The 12,915-nt window shown below is 37.9% G+C and overlaps 1 protein-coding gene across 7 annotated transcripts in view; it reads right to left on the reverse strand.

The window, feature by feature from the left end:
* The window catches only part of AHI1 (Abelson helper integration site 1), a 210,341-nt gene that overhangs the window by 149,154 nt on the left and 48,272 nt on the right, over nt 1-12,915 (reverse strand). For all 7 annotated transcript variants that reach the window (XR_009690712.1, XR_009690711.1, XR_009690710.1 and 4 more), the window contains 4 exons: nt 10,535-10,667; nt 7,013-7,136; nt 1,961-2,190; nt 269-375 (listed from right to left, as the gene is read on the reverse strand). Coding sequence is in view for 4 of the 7 variants with exons in the window: in XM_061130460.1 (XP_060986443.1) it covers nt 269-375; nt 1,961-2,190; nt 7,013-7,136; nt 10,535-10,667 (594 nt within the window). In the remaining 3 variants the exon portion in view is untranslated. The remainder of the gene's footprint in view (nt 1-268; nt 376-1,960; nt 2,191-7,012; nt 7,137-10,534; nt 10,668-12,915) is intronic.

A 12,915-nucleotide genomic window follows, 5' to 3' on the forward strand; every position in this document is an offset into this window, starting at 1 on the left:
GCGTAAATTTTAGCAATGGATCCCTGAATACCAGAGTGCAATTTAGGGCTCAAAAATGGGAAAGGAAAGCCCAGCTAAAGTGAAGAAAATTTTCACTAAGTCACTATGTTATCAATTAGCTATCAGGAAGACATGATAACTGACTTCCAAGGGACTGAGAAAAATTTAATTCCTTTGAAAAGAGTGAACAGAATGTCCTGTATCTTTAAGTCATGTGATTTTTCCCAATTTTTTCAAATAAATCCCCAAGTACGAAGTGAAACTCCACCTTGTTAACACCCCAGTGACGCACTGAGCGTTGTACATCATCGACTTTGACTTGCGTATTCCAGACAACAATCACCCCCGTGCAGTCTCCTGAATACATGTGGTGACCTATTTAAAAGAACAAAATTACTCAGGTATAAATGTTACACAGAAGTTGAAACAACTATGTATGAAATTGGGCAAACACATCCCAATTAAAAAAAACAAAACAAAAACTGAAGTGCTATTAAAAGGTACTGTAGTTTAAAAAAAGCCCCAAAGGCAAACAATGAGATCCCAATTTTCTTCACCCTTTTGAGTTACTTGTGATTTATTTTCTTTTGTCACCTACTTGAATTCGAAAACAAAATGAAATGAGCATCTCAGTTCATGTGTACATGGCTCAAATTCCAACGCAAAACAAATTATTTGAATTTTCCAATATGATCTGTACTGCTCACTTTTGTTAACCTATACAACCCATTTCATATTCCTGGAGAAACACCTATACTCTAATATATACTGTTAGAATAATACCTGAGACCTGGTAGGAACTCAATAAGTGATTAGGGAATGAATAAAATAATAAGTAACAGGTGTTCCAGTTTAACATCAATTCTGAAAGTCAAACCATCCTACAGTTAAATGGGACTTCAAAGGTCATCAGATTCAACTTCATAAACAATTAGGAACATTTTAGAAACCATACGAAAAGATGGCTGTTCAGCAACTGTGAATGGAATATTTTACACAAAAGTATTAACATTTAGCTTATTCAACTGATGAAATGCCCTGTGTGTGAGAATGTTCTTTCTAATTCTAAGCAAAGAAAAATCTGTAGCTTTTCTGTAGCTTTGGCTCTATTTCTACCTACTGGAGCAACACAGAAAGACTTAACTTTTTTCACACCTTAACCAAATACCTGAAGAAATTATTCATCTCCCTTTTATAATCTGAGCTACTTCTCTGACAGAGTTTTCAGATGCCTTTCTATCCTTGGTTGACCTTTCCTGAAGGGATTCCTACTTATAAACATCCTTATGGTCGAACTGAGTACATTAGAAATATTATTATTTTGATATGACCCCATACTAATTAATTACAGCTATACAAACCTAGTGTCTGAAATAATAGAAAAGGTGACTATAAACAGATACAACAATTTTAGTCTTTCAGTTGATAAAATATTTTATATCCTTAAAATACCATTAATAATACTCATATTCTAATATTAAACCTTAAATAATTGCAAATTTCCCTTCCATAAACATATGTTTAGGTACTTAAAAAAATCTTGTTGCCACATTTTAAACACATATTTTCAACATTGTTCTGGGATCTTTCCCCCATCTTCCTCAGTTTTGCCATCTACAGAAAAGGGTCCTTTAAGAAACCTACTAAGGGAACAATCACCAATCCAATGAAACATGTTCAGAAATTTGGAACAGGACTGGTTGTTACAGCAAAGATTAGTTGAATAAAAATGTTTAGAAATGTACTGACTTTAAAATTAACTAACAACTACTGCAGCACCAAATTTATGACCAGGTCTATCATATGATCTGCACAAACAATCTAAATACGCACAAACATATTTAATTTTATCTAATACATAAAGCCCCTCTCAAGCTGAAATAATTATACTAGTGAAACAAAAGTTTTAAAAAATTCTTCACATAACTAGCCTTCAATTTGAATATAATTTCAGACATACCTTCAATATCAAAACAGAGAGAGTTGATGAAACTCTTGTGAGTGTCAAACTGTTGGATCAATATGGCAGGATCCTCTCTCATAGCAACTTTCCATATACGTATGACAGAATCATAGCATCCTGTCACCACCAGCTCTCTTACAGCTGGGTGGAATTTAGCCGTGTAAACAAAAGAAGGATGAGGTAAAACTCTGAAAGTATTTGTATTGCTTATTTCATTTTTCCATATCCTGGAAAAGGAGAAAAATGTTACATATTGCTTCTGAAAGGCAGACGTTTCTCTAAGAACCAATATAGGCAATGGACTTAATGTGTAAGCAAGTAACAACAACCAATGGTAAATTTTATAACAATAAAAATAATATGATCATATTTCATGACCAGACTTCTTTACATTTTGACAAAGCTATTTCTTATAGTTATTTTCAAGCGTTATGTTAATTCACCTACTAATTGCAATCTATACTGCAAAATGAAAAACTGTACTTGCATATGTCTGTATTTTTTTTAAACCAACCTATTCTTGACATTGATTAAATACAATGCAGAGTCGGTAAAATATTGCATTTAATAAAATATAAGTAAAAAGTAAAATAGAGGAAGAAATTTCAATGATTTCCCATTTATGTTGTGTATATTGCTTTTCCAAAGTGCTTACAGTTGAGGACTTAACAGTGTACTCCATTAACTTTTTATTTGTAATTTCAAAGCATAATTAACATAAAGATCTCAAAGACTTAGAAGCCACTTTCAAATTACTATATAAGTACTTGAACAAAATAACATTAAAATAATCACAGTATTTTATAGGAAACAGGTTATCTAACATTGAGTACTCACTTTATGTTTAATATTCATTATCTTGCCTTTATATAATAGGTGATTTAAAAGAAAATAATATTGTCATTGCTATAGTCTTGACAAAAGTAAACCCTAAGAGTTAAACTATCAGGCTAGATACTCTGCAAGTCAATGTGTAAAAACAGGCAAAATCTAGGAACAAACAGGTGCTTTACGAGTGAAGCACTCGATTTTTAAAAACTTAGGTTATCAGAATTAGAAGAATTTATTTTTTAATATGGGGATTTATAGTTTATCCTTTTTATTATTAAGAAATGAAGCAAATTAAGTTTTTTTCAAAATTATCTATAGAAGAAAAAATACAGTTGCTATTCAAGAATAACATTCTATAAGCTTTCTCACCAGCTGCTTAAAAATACAGGATATGATCTTCAACTACTAAGAATCCAAACTAGTAATGAAGGAAGTGAAAGACTATGTTTTCAAGTAAAAGTAAAACACATGTGTCACTGCATAAACATTTTTACCATCATGAAACTTTCAATGAACTCATTAACATGAAATACAGTACTTACTGGGAAAAAAAATCACTAATTTTGGGGGAATGCTGAAAGTAAAACTTCAGTTGCCTGCTAATAAATCTTAGCAGCATCATCTGAAATACTATATAATGAGAAGAAATGACAAGTGTACTGGAAAAAGAGCTCAACGTAATTTGAATAGACACAATATTTTAACACAAAAATGAAGCTTTTTATATAAATGCTGAACTGGTATCAGTGACGGCTTTAGTCAAGCAAGCAATGGTAGAATTTAAGATCAAAAGAAATGTATTACTGGGTTTGTGAAAAAAAAAAAAATCAGACTGATGATAGCAGAGAACATTTATACACAAATCTGTAAAGACTAGATGAACATACAAAAAATTATTTGAATCTGGAAAGAAAAGAATATACCAAAGTTAAAACAGTAGTTGTGAAGAGAGGATGAAGTGAGAACATATTGGTATATTTGGGAGCCATTACACATGGACAAGCTTTTCTGATTATATTGGGAGCTGCTGATCTTTTTCTTCCTCAAATTTTACTGAAGATAACTAAAGACAGAGATTTACATTAAACCCATTTAGCAGAGAGCTAACCAGTGGAAAAGAGTTACTCAGAGGATGCTAACAGTAACAGGTGATGGTGACCTCAAGGGAAGACAGAAGACCTGGACAAAAACCCAACTTCTTGCCACTTGGGAGCATTAACAACTCTGGTTCTTTCCCTTTTGACTTTAGTTCATTCACTGTAAGCATTCCTTATCTCTTTCAAAATCCCACTATCTTTTTATTTCTAGCCACAGTGATACTCTTTTCACTCAGTTAACCCTTCACAGTAGTGTTTTTAGGATGCAAACAGTCCTAAATGAGGATCAACTCCAAAGCTACACAAAGGAAAAAGTATACTTTATACAACATATGTTGTGTGAGGAAATCCAAGTTGACCTCAAAAAATGGTAAAATCTTAAAAAAAAAGGGGGGGGGGAGTAAAATCTGAGCTGGGTCTTAAGTGATGACTATGAGCCCATCCTGGCTTAGCACAGGCACTTAGATGTTTGTTGGGTGAATGAGCTGGGCAGGAAGGGGAGGAGAAGCGCGGGAAGCATAGGAAGAGGCAATAAGGTAACAGGGAGATGCCACAGAAGATGAGATGTTAAGGGCGTTTCAGAAGTTTGTGCAAGAGGCAGAGTGTACTGTGGCAAGTGCACACGAGAAAATGGGAGGTCGGTGAGGGCCATGCCTGTCATGCCATGCTAAGGAACCAGCACATTTTTTCAAACGGCAGTGCCAATCAAAGACTTTTTAAAGTCAAGACATTATGAAAGATGGTTTTGGAAAGGATTTTTGCATAGCAGGGGTGGAGGAGCTAGAGGGTGAACACTGGCAAAGCTTAGCAGCAACAGTTGAAGCAAAAAGATAACAAGGGCTTGAATTAAGGCAACAGCAGTGAAGACAGAAGGAAATGTGACAGAATGGGAGCCTAAGGAGGGAGAATTGATATAGCTCAGAACTACTTAGATGAGAAAAAGAAAGATGAGTCTTACTCTGAGTTCCCAGCTTGGGAGGCACTTAAGGAGATGCCTCCCAAGTTCCCAGCTTGGGAGGCACTTAAGGAGATGCACTTAAAAATCTGGAGATGCAGAGAATGGACTTGTGGCCACGGTGGAGCGGGAGAGAGAAGAACAAGTAGCACCAACATAGATACACTATCAGGTGTAGATGCAGAGCTGCTAAGTTGCTTTGTAGCACAGGGAGCCCAGTCGGCTGCTCTGTGATGACCTGGAGGGATGGGATGCGGAGGGGAGGGAAGCTAAGGAAGGAGGGGATGTATGTATAATTATGGCTGATTTGTGTGGTAGGAACCAATACAACATAGTAAATTTTTTTAAATATTTAAATTAAAAAAAAAAAGAACAAAACAAAACAAAAACTATATGAAGGTTAAAACCAGAAAACAAAATTTGGTGATTTCAGATTTGGATTTGCGGTACCATTGGGCAATCCAGGCAGGAGTGTGTTAATAGCTGAATTTGAAAGAGAGAAGGAGCTCAAAGTTATTAGCACACAAGTGAGATTCAAAGCTGAGGAAGAGGAGAGAGAGTAGGATAAGCACACCAAACCACAGAAGACACTGAATAAAGGATCTTGGGGACCCCTATCTCTTTGTTAAGAGAGATGAACAGAGATACACAAGGGTAAATTTATGAACGTGCGTGCTAAGTCGCTTCAATTATGTCCAACTCTTTACGACACTATGGACTGGTAGCCTGCCAGGCTCCTTTGTCCATGGGATTTTCCAGGCCAGAATACTGGAGTGAGTTGCCATTCCCTTCCTCAGGGGATCTTCCCGAACCAGGGATTGAACCCGCACCCCTTATATCTCTTGCATTTGGCAGGTGGGATTTTTACCACCTGGGAAACCCAAATTTATGGATATTAGGTGGTAAGCCAGAGAGAAATATAGGAATTTCATGTCTGGTTAAATTACACTGTAAATTGAAGGTAGTCATTTAATGAAAGTGGGAAGACTGTATAGAGAACTTAAGACTGTGCAAAGAACTTGAAGCATGGTAAGATTTGGTTGGATCTGCTGCTAGAGGAATGAGAAAAAAACAGCTAAATAAACATAAGCAAAAGGATTGCTCGGCAGAGATGAGAACTTATGGATGTTGCGACTCTCAAATCCATAGTTAAGGTCTTACCAAGGTTCTGCCTTTTTCTCTAGCATAGCTTGGCGTCAGACAGAATGGTTATGCTTGAAAGAACAAGAAACCAGATGGGTTATTGAGGATGTTGTTAAGAGGGATTAATAGTAGGTTTCTAGTTCTCCGGTGGCTCAGACAGTAAAGAATCTACCTATGCTGCAGGAGACCAGGTTTGACTCCTGAGTCGGGAAGATCCCCTGGAGAAGGGTATGGTGACTCACTCCTGTATTCTTACCTGGAGAATCCCATGCACAGAGGAGCCTGGTGGGGGCTACAGTCCACGCGGTCGCAAAGAGTCAGACACGACTGAGTGACTAACACTGCTACTTATTAAACTGGAAGGGGTTAAATTATTTTAAGACTGACATTCTGAAAAATGCAAATATTTGAAAATCTATTACACTCTTAAAATGCAACATGCATATTCATTTACTGACCCTACATCATGCATTGAGCAGCACCATGTCTTGGTCTGGATCCAGCTAAACAGTACAGGTGGAATCCCTGCCATCAACAGCTTGTATTCCAGGAAAAATAATCTCAGTTGTTTAATAACTTCAAGGTATTAATCAAAACAGTACAAAATGACCATTTAAAGACAGTGAGGATTAGAAACATTGTGTGTATATATATATATATATGAAATATATTTAACAGCATGTGTTTAGGAAGAAGTTTGCATAACTTATTTAATCAGTGAGTCTGTATGATGCATATTTATGACAGTCCCTTGATAAGAAAGACAAAATTGAAACCTAAGAGCAGTTATACCACTTTACATTCTATTTACATTCTCTTGGAGGGCATGCAGCATACACAGAGGATGAAATGGTTAGATGGCCTCACTGACTCAATGGGCTTGAGTTTGAGCATCCAGGAGATCCTGAGTGACAGGGAAGCCTGGCATGCTGCAGTCCACGCCGTTTCAAAGAGTCGGACACAACTTAGTGGCTGAACAACAACATGCACAGAGAGCAGTGAGCGCTTCTGAAGTATACTGACCTGGCAGTGCCGTCAGATGACGCAGTGAGAATATAACGATCGTCTCTGGACCAGCAGAGATCGTAAATGATATTGAGGTGGCCACACAATTCTCTCATGAAACGTCCAGAAGGAATTTCATACACTAATGAAAACATTCCCCAAATTAGTAAGTTTCCAGAGGTTTCTTAACTGAATAATATAAAAATTCATCATCTATAATAATTTGTACATAAGGTAGCCATTGTCTGTAAGAATATTATCACCAAAGACATTTTCAGTATGAAAAAATGTCAAAATCTACTTAAAGCTAAGTTTTCAATTGCTTTAGATACAAGAACTTAAATACCTAAAATTTTATAATATGCTACAGTTAACAATTATTCTGATCTCTTTTCTTTTTTTTTTTTAAATTTTCCCCCGCCCCCACCCCTCTGATCTCTTTTCAAAGCAATCCTAATAACCTTTGATAATCAACTTATTAAACAGATAACTTTTCAATTGCAATTCACTTCAAAGATTCTGTAATTTGGGCTTTTATGAATAAAGTATTATTTTATCCAAAAATCAATCAAATTTCAAGGAAAATTTAACTATTCAAAGCAATGAGAAAATTAAACCCTGCTACTGTGAGAGAAAAATTCTAATACTAAAAATGATAAGGAATTAATAGAGATTTAATCTGATAAACAAGGCATTGTGGTATTGTTATGCTATGTATATAGTAAAACCTTCTAAGAACAGAGAACAACAGTTTCCAAGTCTCTACTTCCACCTAGTGGTAAAACCAACTGCTGTTTAAAATACTAAAAAGTACAGAAGAACTTCAGCTATAGCAAAATAAAGACTCTGGAAAATCTGCTCTCCCACAAAAGCAACGAGAACACTGGTAAAAATTGTCAAAATTAGCTTTTTCAAAATTTTGGGAATTAAAGGCTTATAACAATCTGAGGAACATTTTACTAAAGAAAAACGTATAAATATTGGCAACAACAGTGAGCTCTGTGGTGTTTTAAGTTGTCCTGTTCCCATTCTCCTCTCCCAAGCTCCAGAGTCGCCCTGAAAACCAACAGCCTTGAAACTGCAAAGAACAGCAGCCTCGTGTCTATGAGATGGGGCAGAAGAGGCCTAAAGACCTCCAAAGCCCATCCCCAAGACAAAACTGTGGGACGGTTGGGCAGCTTCCTGCAAGGCTCCATTCTCAGGGCCTGGCTTTATCTGACCTGGTTCTGAGCCTGGTCTGGGCGAACAGTCCTAACCCTGGGGGGCATAAAATAATCCATAGTGTGGCCCTTTGAGGCAGTGATACCAGGAAGAGCTAAGCAGAGACTGGCCAAAGAACTCAAAAGGAAATACTGGGAATGAGATGTCCACAGGGTATTTTGAAAAGCTCCAGTATATTCCAGGGAATTGAGAAGAACATGTACACATGAAAGGCCATGCACACACTTGTGCAAGACAGACCTGAACGGCCTTGTATCTTACTGGGACTGCCCTGGGGAAACTGTGCAAACAGGAAGTGAAGGTGGAGGTGAAGCTGTAAACTCTCTACTTTAGCACTGGAAGCCTATCCCAACACACACAGAAACACAGACACACACACACGGACACACACACACACACACACACACACACACACACACAGCCCTGCAGCACTGGCAGGGAGACCTGTTTACTCAAGGATATTTAAAAATCCCTCTCTAACCATCAGCTGACCACCAAGCTAGCAAGGCAAAAATTCCAGGGGTAGCACCTCACAAGGAATAAAGACTAGGAAAATAACTATACAGATAACAACAACAACAGATCCCAGCCGGGCAGATGGAGGTGGGTAAGTAAGGGAATCTGATTTCCAGAGTTGCCACATTGTAATATTTAAAATATTCAGTTTTCAAGGGAGACACACACACACACACAAAACAGGAAAGTACAGCCACAAACAGGAAAAAAAGCAGTCAACAGGAACTGTCAATCACACTGGTTTCCTAGTTAAATCCTCTCTTAAAAGTATGTTCAAAGAAAACCACATCTGAAGAACAAAGGTGTGAGAATTATTTCTTAGCAATTAATAGATAGAAGTTATAAAAAAAGACCAAGTAGAAATTCTAGAGTTGAAAAGTACAATGACTGAAATAAACAATTCACTAGAGGGGCTCAACAGCAGATATGAACTGTCAGAATAATGACTAAACTTGAAGACAGTTCAATTAAGATTATGTAGTCAGAGGGGCAGAAAGAAAAAAATGAAGGAAAATGAATAAAGGTGCAGAGACCTGTTGCATAACCATCAAGTGCACCAACACAGAAATGATGGGGGTCTCAGAAGAAGAGAAGAAATAGAAAGGGACAGAAATAACATTTGAAGAAATAAAGATGAAAAACCTCCCAAATTTGTGAAAAACATTAATCTGCACATCCTACGAGCTGAACACATTCCAAGCAGATACATCATAATCAAAAACCAAAGATTCTTCTTTTTTAAAAAATATTTTTAGATTCAAGCTGTAAGTATATCTAAATTCAAGTTTTTCTTAAAGCATGAAGTAACACATATTTATCCCGGAAATGTTAAAAACATACACATTAGAATGAAAATAATTCTTTCACTGCCCAGTGCATAGTGAAAAAAAAAATCACTATTAATACTCTGGGGGTATGTTTTCTTAAGAATCTTTTTTCCCCCCAATGCATAGCTTTAAGTGAATGTTAACAACAGCAGAATAGCATAGTCATAATCAAACTACATGGTAACTTTGTACATCTAAAGCTAACATTATTTCATATTTACTTAATAGCTGATAATCAAGCCAATTATGAGTCCCTGCGGGAAAAAAGAGCCAATCAGCTCCGGAATAATAAACTGTGAAGCTGAGGAAAACTCAATGTCAGTGCTCGGGGCAGACGTCTGTGAACAGCTGGCTACTTCCTGCTGAGATGAGCTGGTTTTCACCATTAAACAAGAAGGGAAAGTATTTCATGCCTCTATGACTAGAACAGCATGAATGCCCACTGAAAAAATATCTCTAATGTTACAGAAATAACTTGTCAACGTGGTTTCTCCATTTGTTAAAGGTACTTTAAGAGTAGGTCTTTGGCCTCTCTGCTGATCTACTGTAATTAAAATTCTTCATCTAGGTATTCCTGAGCCAATTTCTACTGTCTCACCACATAACAGATTTGAGGGCTTTCTTAATCAAATTCTCACTATTATCAAAGGACTAAAATTGGACTAAAATTCCTCAAGATATTTATTAATCCTATATGCTGCAAATTTTCTATACTTAAAATAGAAAATACACAAAGAGTACCTCTTGAATACTTTAAAAAATTTATTATCCTTCATTTGACCATTCTCATTTTTATTCCTGGACATATACTGTATAGTGTAAATTATTAAAAAAGAATTGTGACTTTAATTGAGGAAATCTATTTTAATTCAGTAGCATGGGTGGATGACAAATTAAAATTTCAATGAATTTTAAAAAACAAAAAAAATCCTCTCATAGTCTAATATTAGACTAAACAGATAGGATCATTACTCACAAATAATGGGATACCCATCCCGGCTGGCACAGGCTGCTGCTAATATTCTTCCATTGTGGGAGAAAGCAAGACAAAAGCATCCTCGCTCTCCTGCATTTAGTGAGAAGAGGTGCTTGTTTGGGATACGGCAGGCCTGCAAAACATACATTTTATGAATACAGATGAACAAACATTAAATACGAAAGCTAGTTGGTAACTTCAATTATTGTAGCTGGTGCAGTTTCTGGTTTTTTAAAAGGTCCCTTTACTGTGAGGCAGAGGAGGAAGAAGGCAAGTAAGCAGAATGATGGAAAACCAAAGTAAATTACTTCACTTTCAAAGCAGACAATCAGTTTCAATTCTCCATAAAATTGAGTGAATTTATACCCATGCCTAACTAGCACTATTCACCCAAAAGGTGAACACAAAATTTCAAGATCTGATACTCCTAAAGCTATCACTACCAGATTATTTTCATATAGCCACAAAAGGGAATGTGTGTCACACCCTTCTTTCATGACAGCAACTAATAAGTGATTTTTGTGGAACCATAAACTTGTCCTGAGTCTACAGATGCCATATAGACCCAGCTGAAGTCCAGGATGTATAAATATTCATCCTTTCTTTTTTCTCTTAAATAACCATCATTTGTAAAGCCTTCCAAAATGTATTTTTGGAGTAAATCAATCACTTCCTATTGATTTCTCACTCACTATTTTTATTAAAATTCCTTCATCATTTTTATGTTTTCATTCCTTATTACCAGATGAAACCAAAACTTATTGTGTATTAATAGCTATGGTAGAAAATACTACTTGCTTTTATTTGTCCTAATTCTACCTATTTCAAACTTCGGTGAGCCTTAGTTCCTGTGTTTCTTTCTTATTATTCAAAATGTATATTTGGCCCTTATGATATGCCATGAATGTGGTACTTTTATTACAAGTATCTTTTCATATATTCATCATGAGCTTCCCAGGTGGCTCAGTGATAAAGAATCTGCCATCCAGTGCAGCAGACACAGGAGACGCGGGTTTAATCCCTGGGTTGGGAAGATGGCCTGGAGTTAGGACATGGCTTCCCACTCCAGTATTCTTGCCTGGAAAATCCCATGGACAGAGAAATGTGGCGGGCTACAGTCCATGGGATGGCAAAGGGTCAAACGCTACTGAGCAACTGAGCACACACACATGTTCATCACAGCGAACCTGTGAGTAACTACCAGAACTATATAAAGCTAGTAAGTATTATTCAGAGGGTTAAGCCCAGCTCAGTCAAAGACTACTGACTCAAGGACCTGCTTTCTAGATGGGAACCAGGTTCTCACAAGTAGCATCACAATTTAGCAGCAATATGAAGAGGCAGAATTGTGAGCAGCTACTTGAAAGGTGAAAAATTCAACAGACATCTATTAGGTGTCAATAATGTACCAGATACCAGCTTTCCAGCCAGATGATTTAGATGATTAGAAAAGGGAGATAAAAAGAGGTCAAAAGTTGAAGGAAAAGTTAGCAGGTTTCATAATCACTTGCTGCTGCTCTTAGAGGAGGAGGTGTAGTTAAGGAAAACTGTGCCTCATCACTAAAGCCAAAACACTAAAAGCACCATCATTTCACTTGCATTCCCAGAGTAAGACGCTATACTCAGAAGAGGCACCTGATGGACATTTAATAACAGCAGCAAAGGGCCTCAACGTCCTCAACTCTCCACTTCTTTACTACTTTGTCAGTCACTCAGTCACACTAGGTCTTTCCTTCTTTCGTATTCTCGTTCCTCACTTTTGCCACCAACACCCCAAGGTCGGGCCCCTCTCACCTCACACCTCAGTGACTGCAATGGCCACTTTCCTCATCCCCAAGGTCGGGCCCCTCTCACCTCACATCTCAGTGACTGCAATGGCCACCTTCCTCATCCCCAAGGCCGGGCCCCTCTCACCTCACACCTCAGTGACTGCAATGGCCACTTTCCTCATCCCCAAGGTCGGGCCCCTCTCATCTCACATCTCAGTGACTGCAATGGCCACTTTCCTCATCCCCAAGGTCGGGCCCCTCTCATCTCACATCTCAGTGACTGCAATGGCCACCTTCCTCATCCCCAAGGCCGGGCCCCTCTCATCTCACATCTCAGTGACTGCAATGGCCACTTTCCTCATCCCCGAGGTCGGGCCCCTCTCACCTCACACCTCAGTGACTGCAATGGCCACCTTCCTCATCCCCAAGGTCGGGCCCCTCTCACCTCACACCTCAGTGACTGCAATGGCCACCTTCCTCATCCCCAAGGTCGGGCCCCTCTCACCTCACATCTCAGTGACTGCAATGGCCACCTTCCTCATCCCCAAGGCCGGGCCCCTCTCACCTCACATCTCAGTGACTGCAATGGCCACCTTCCTCATCCCCAAGGCC

This window comes from Dama dama, chromosome 26 (genome assembly GCF_033118175.1).
Source record: "Dama dama isolate Ldn47 chromosome 26, ASM3311817v1, whole genome shotgun sequence".
NCBI classification, from domain to species: Eukaryota; Metazoa; Chordata; class Mammalia; order Artiodactyla; family Cervidae; genus Dama; species Dama dama.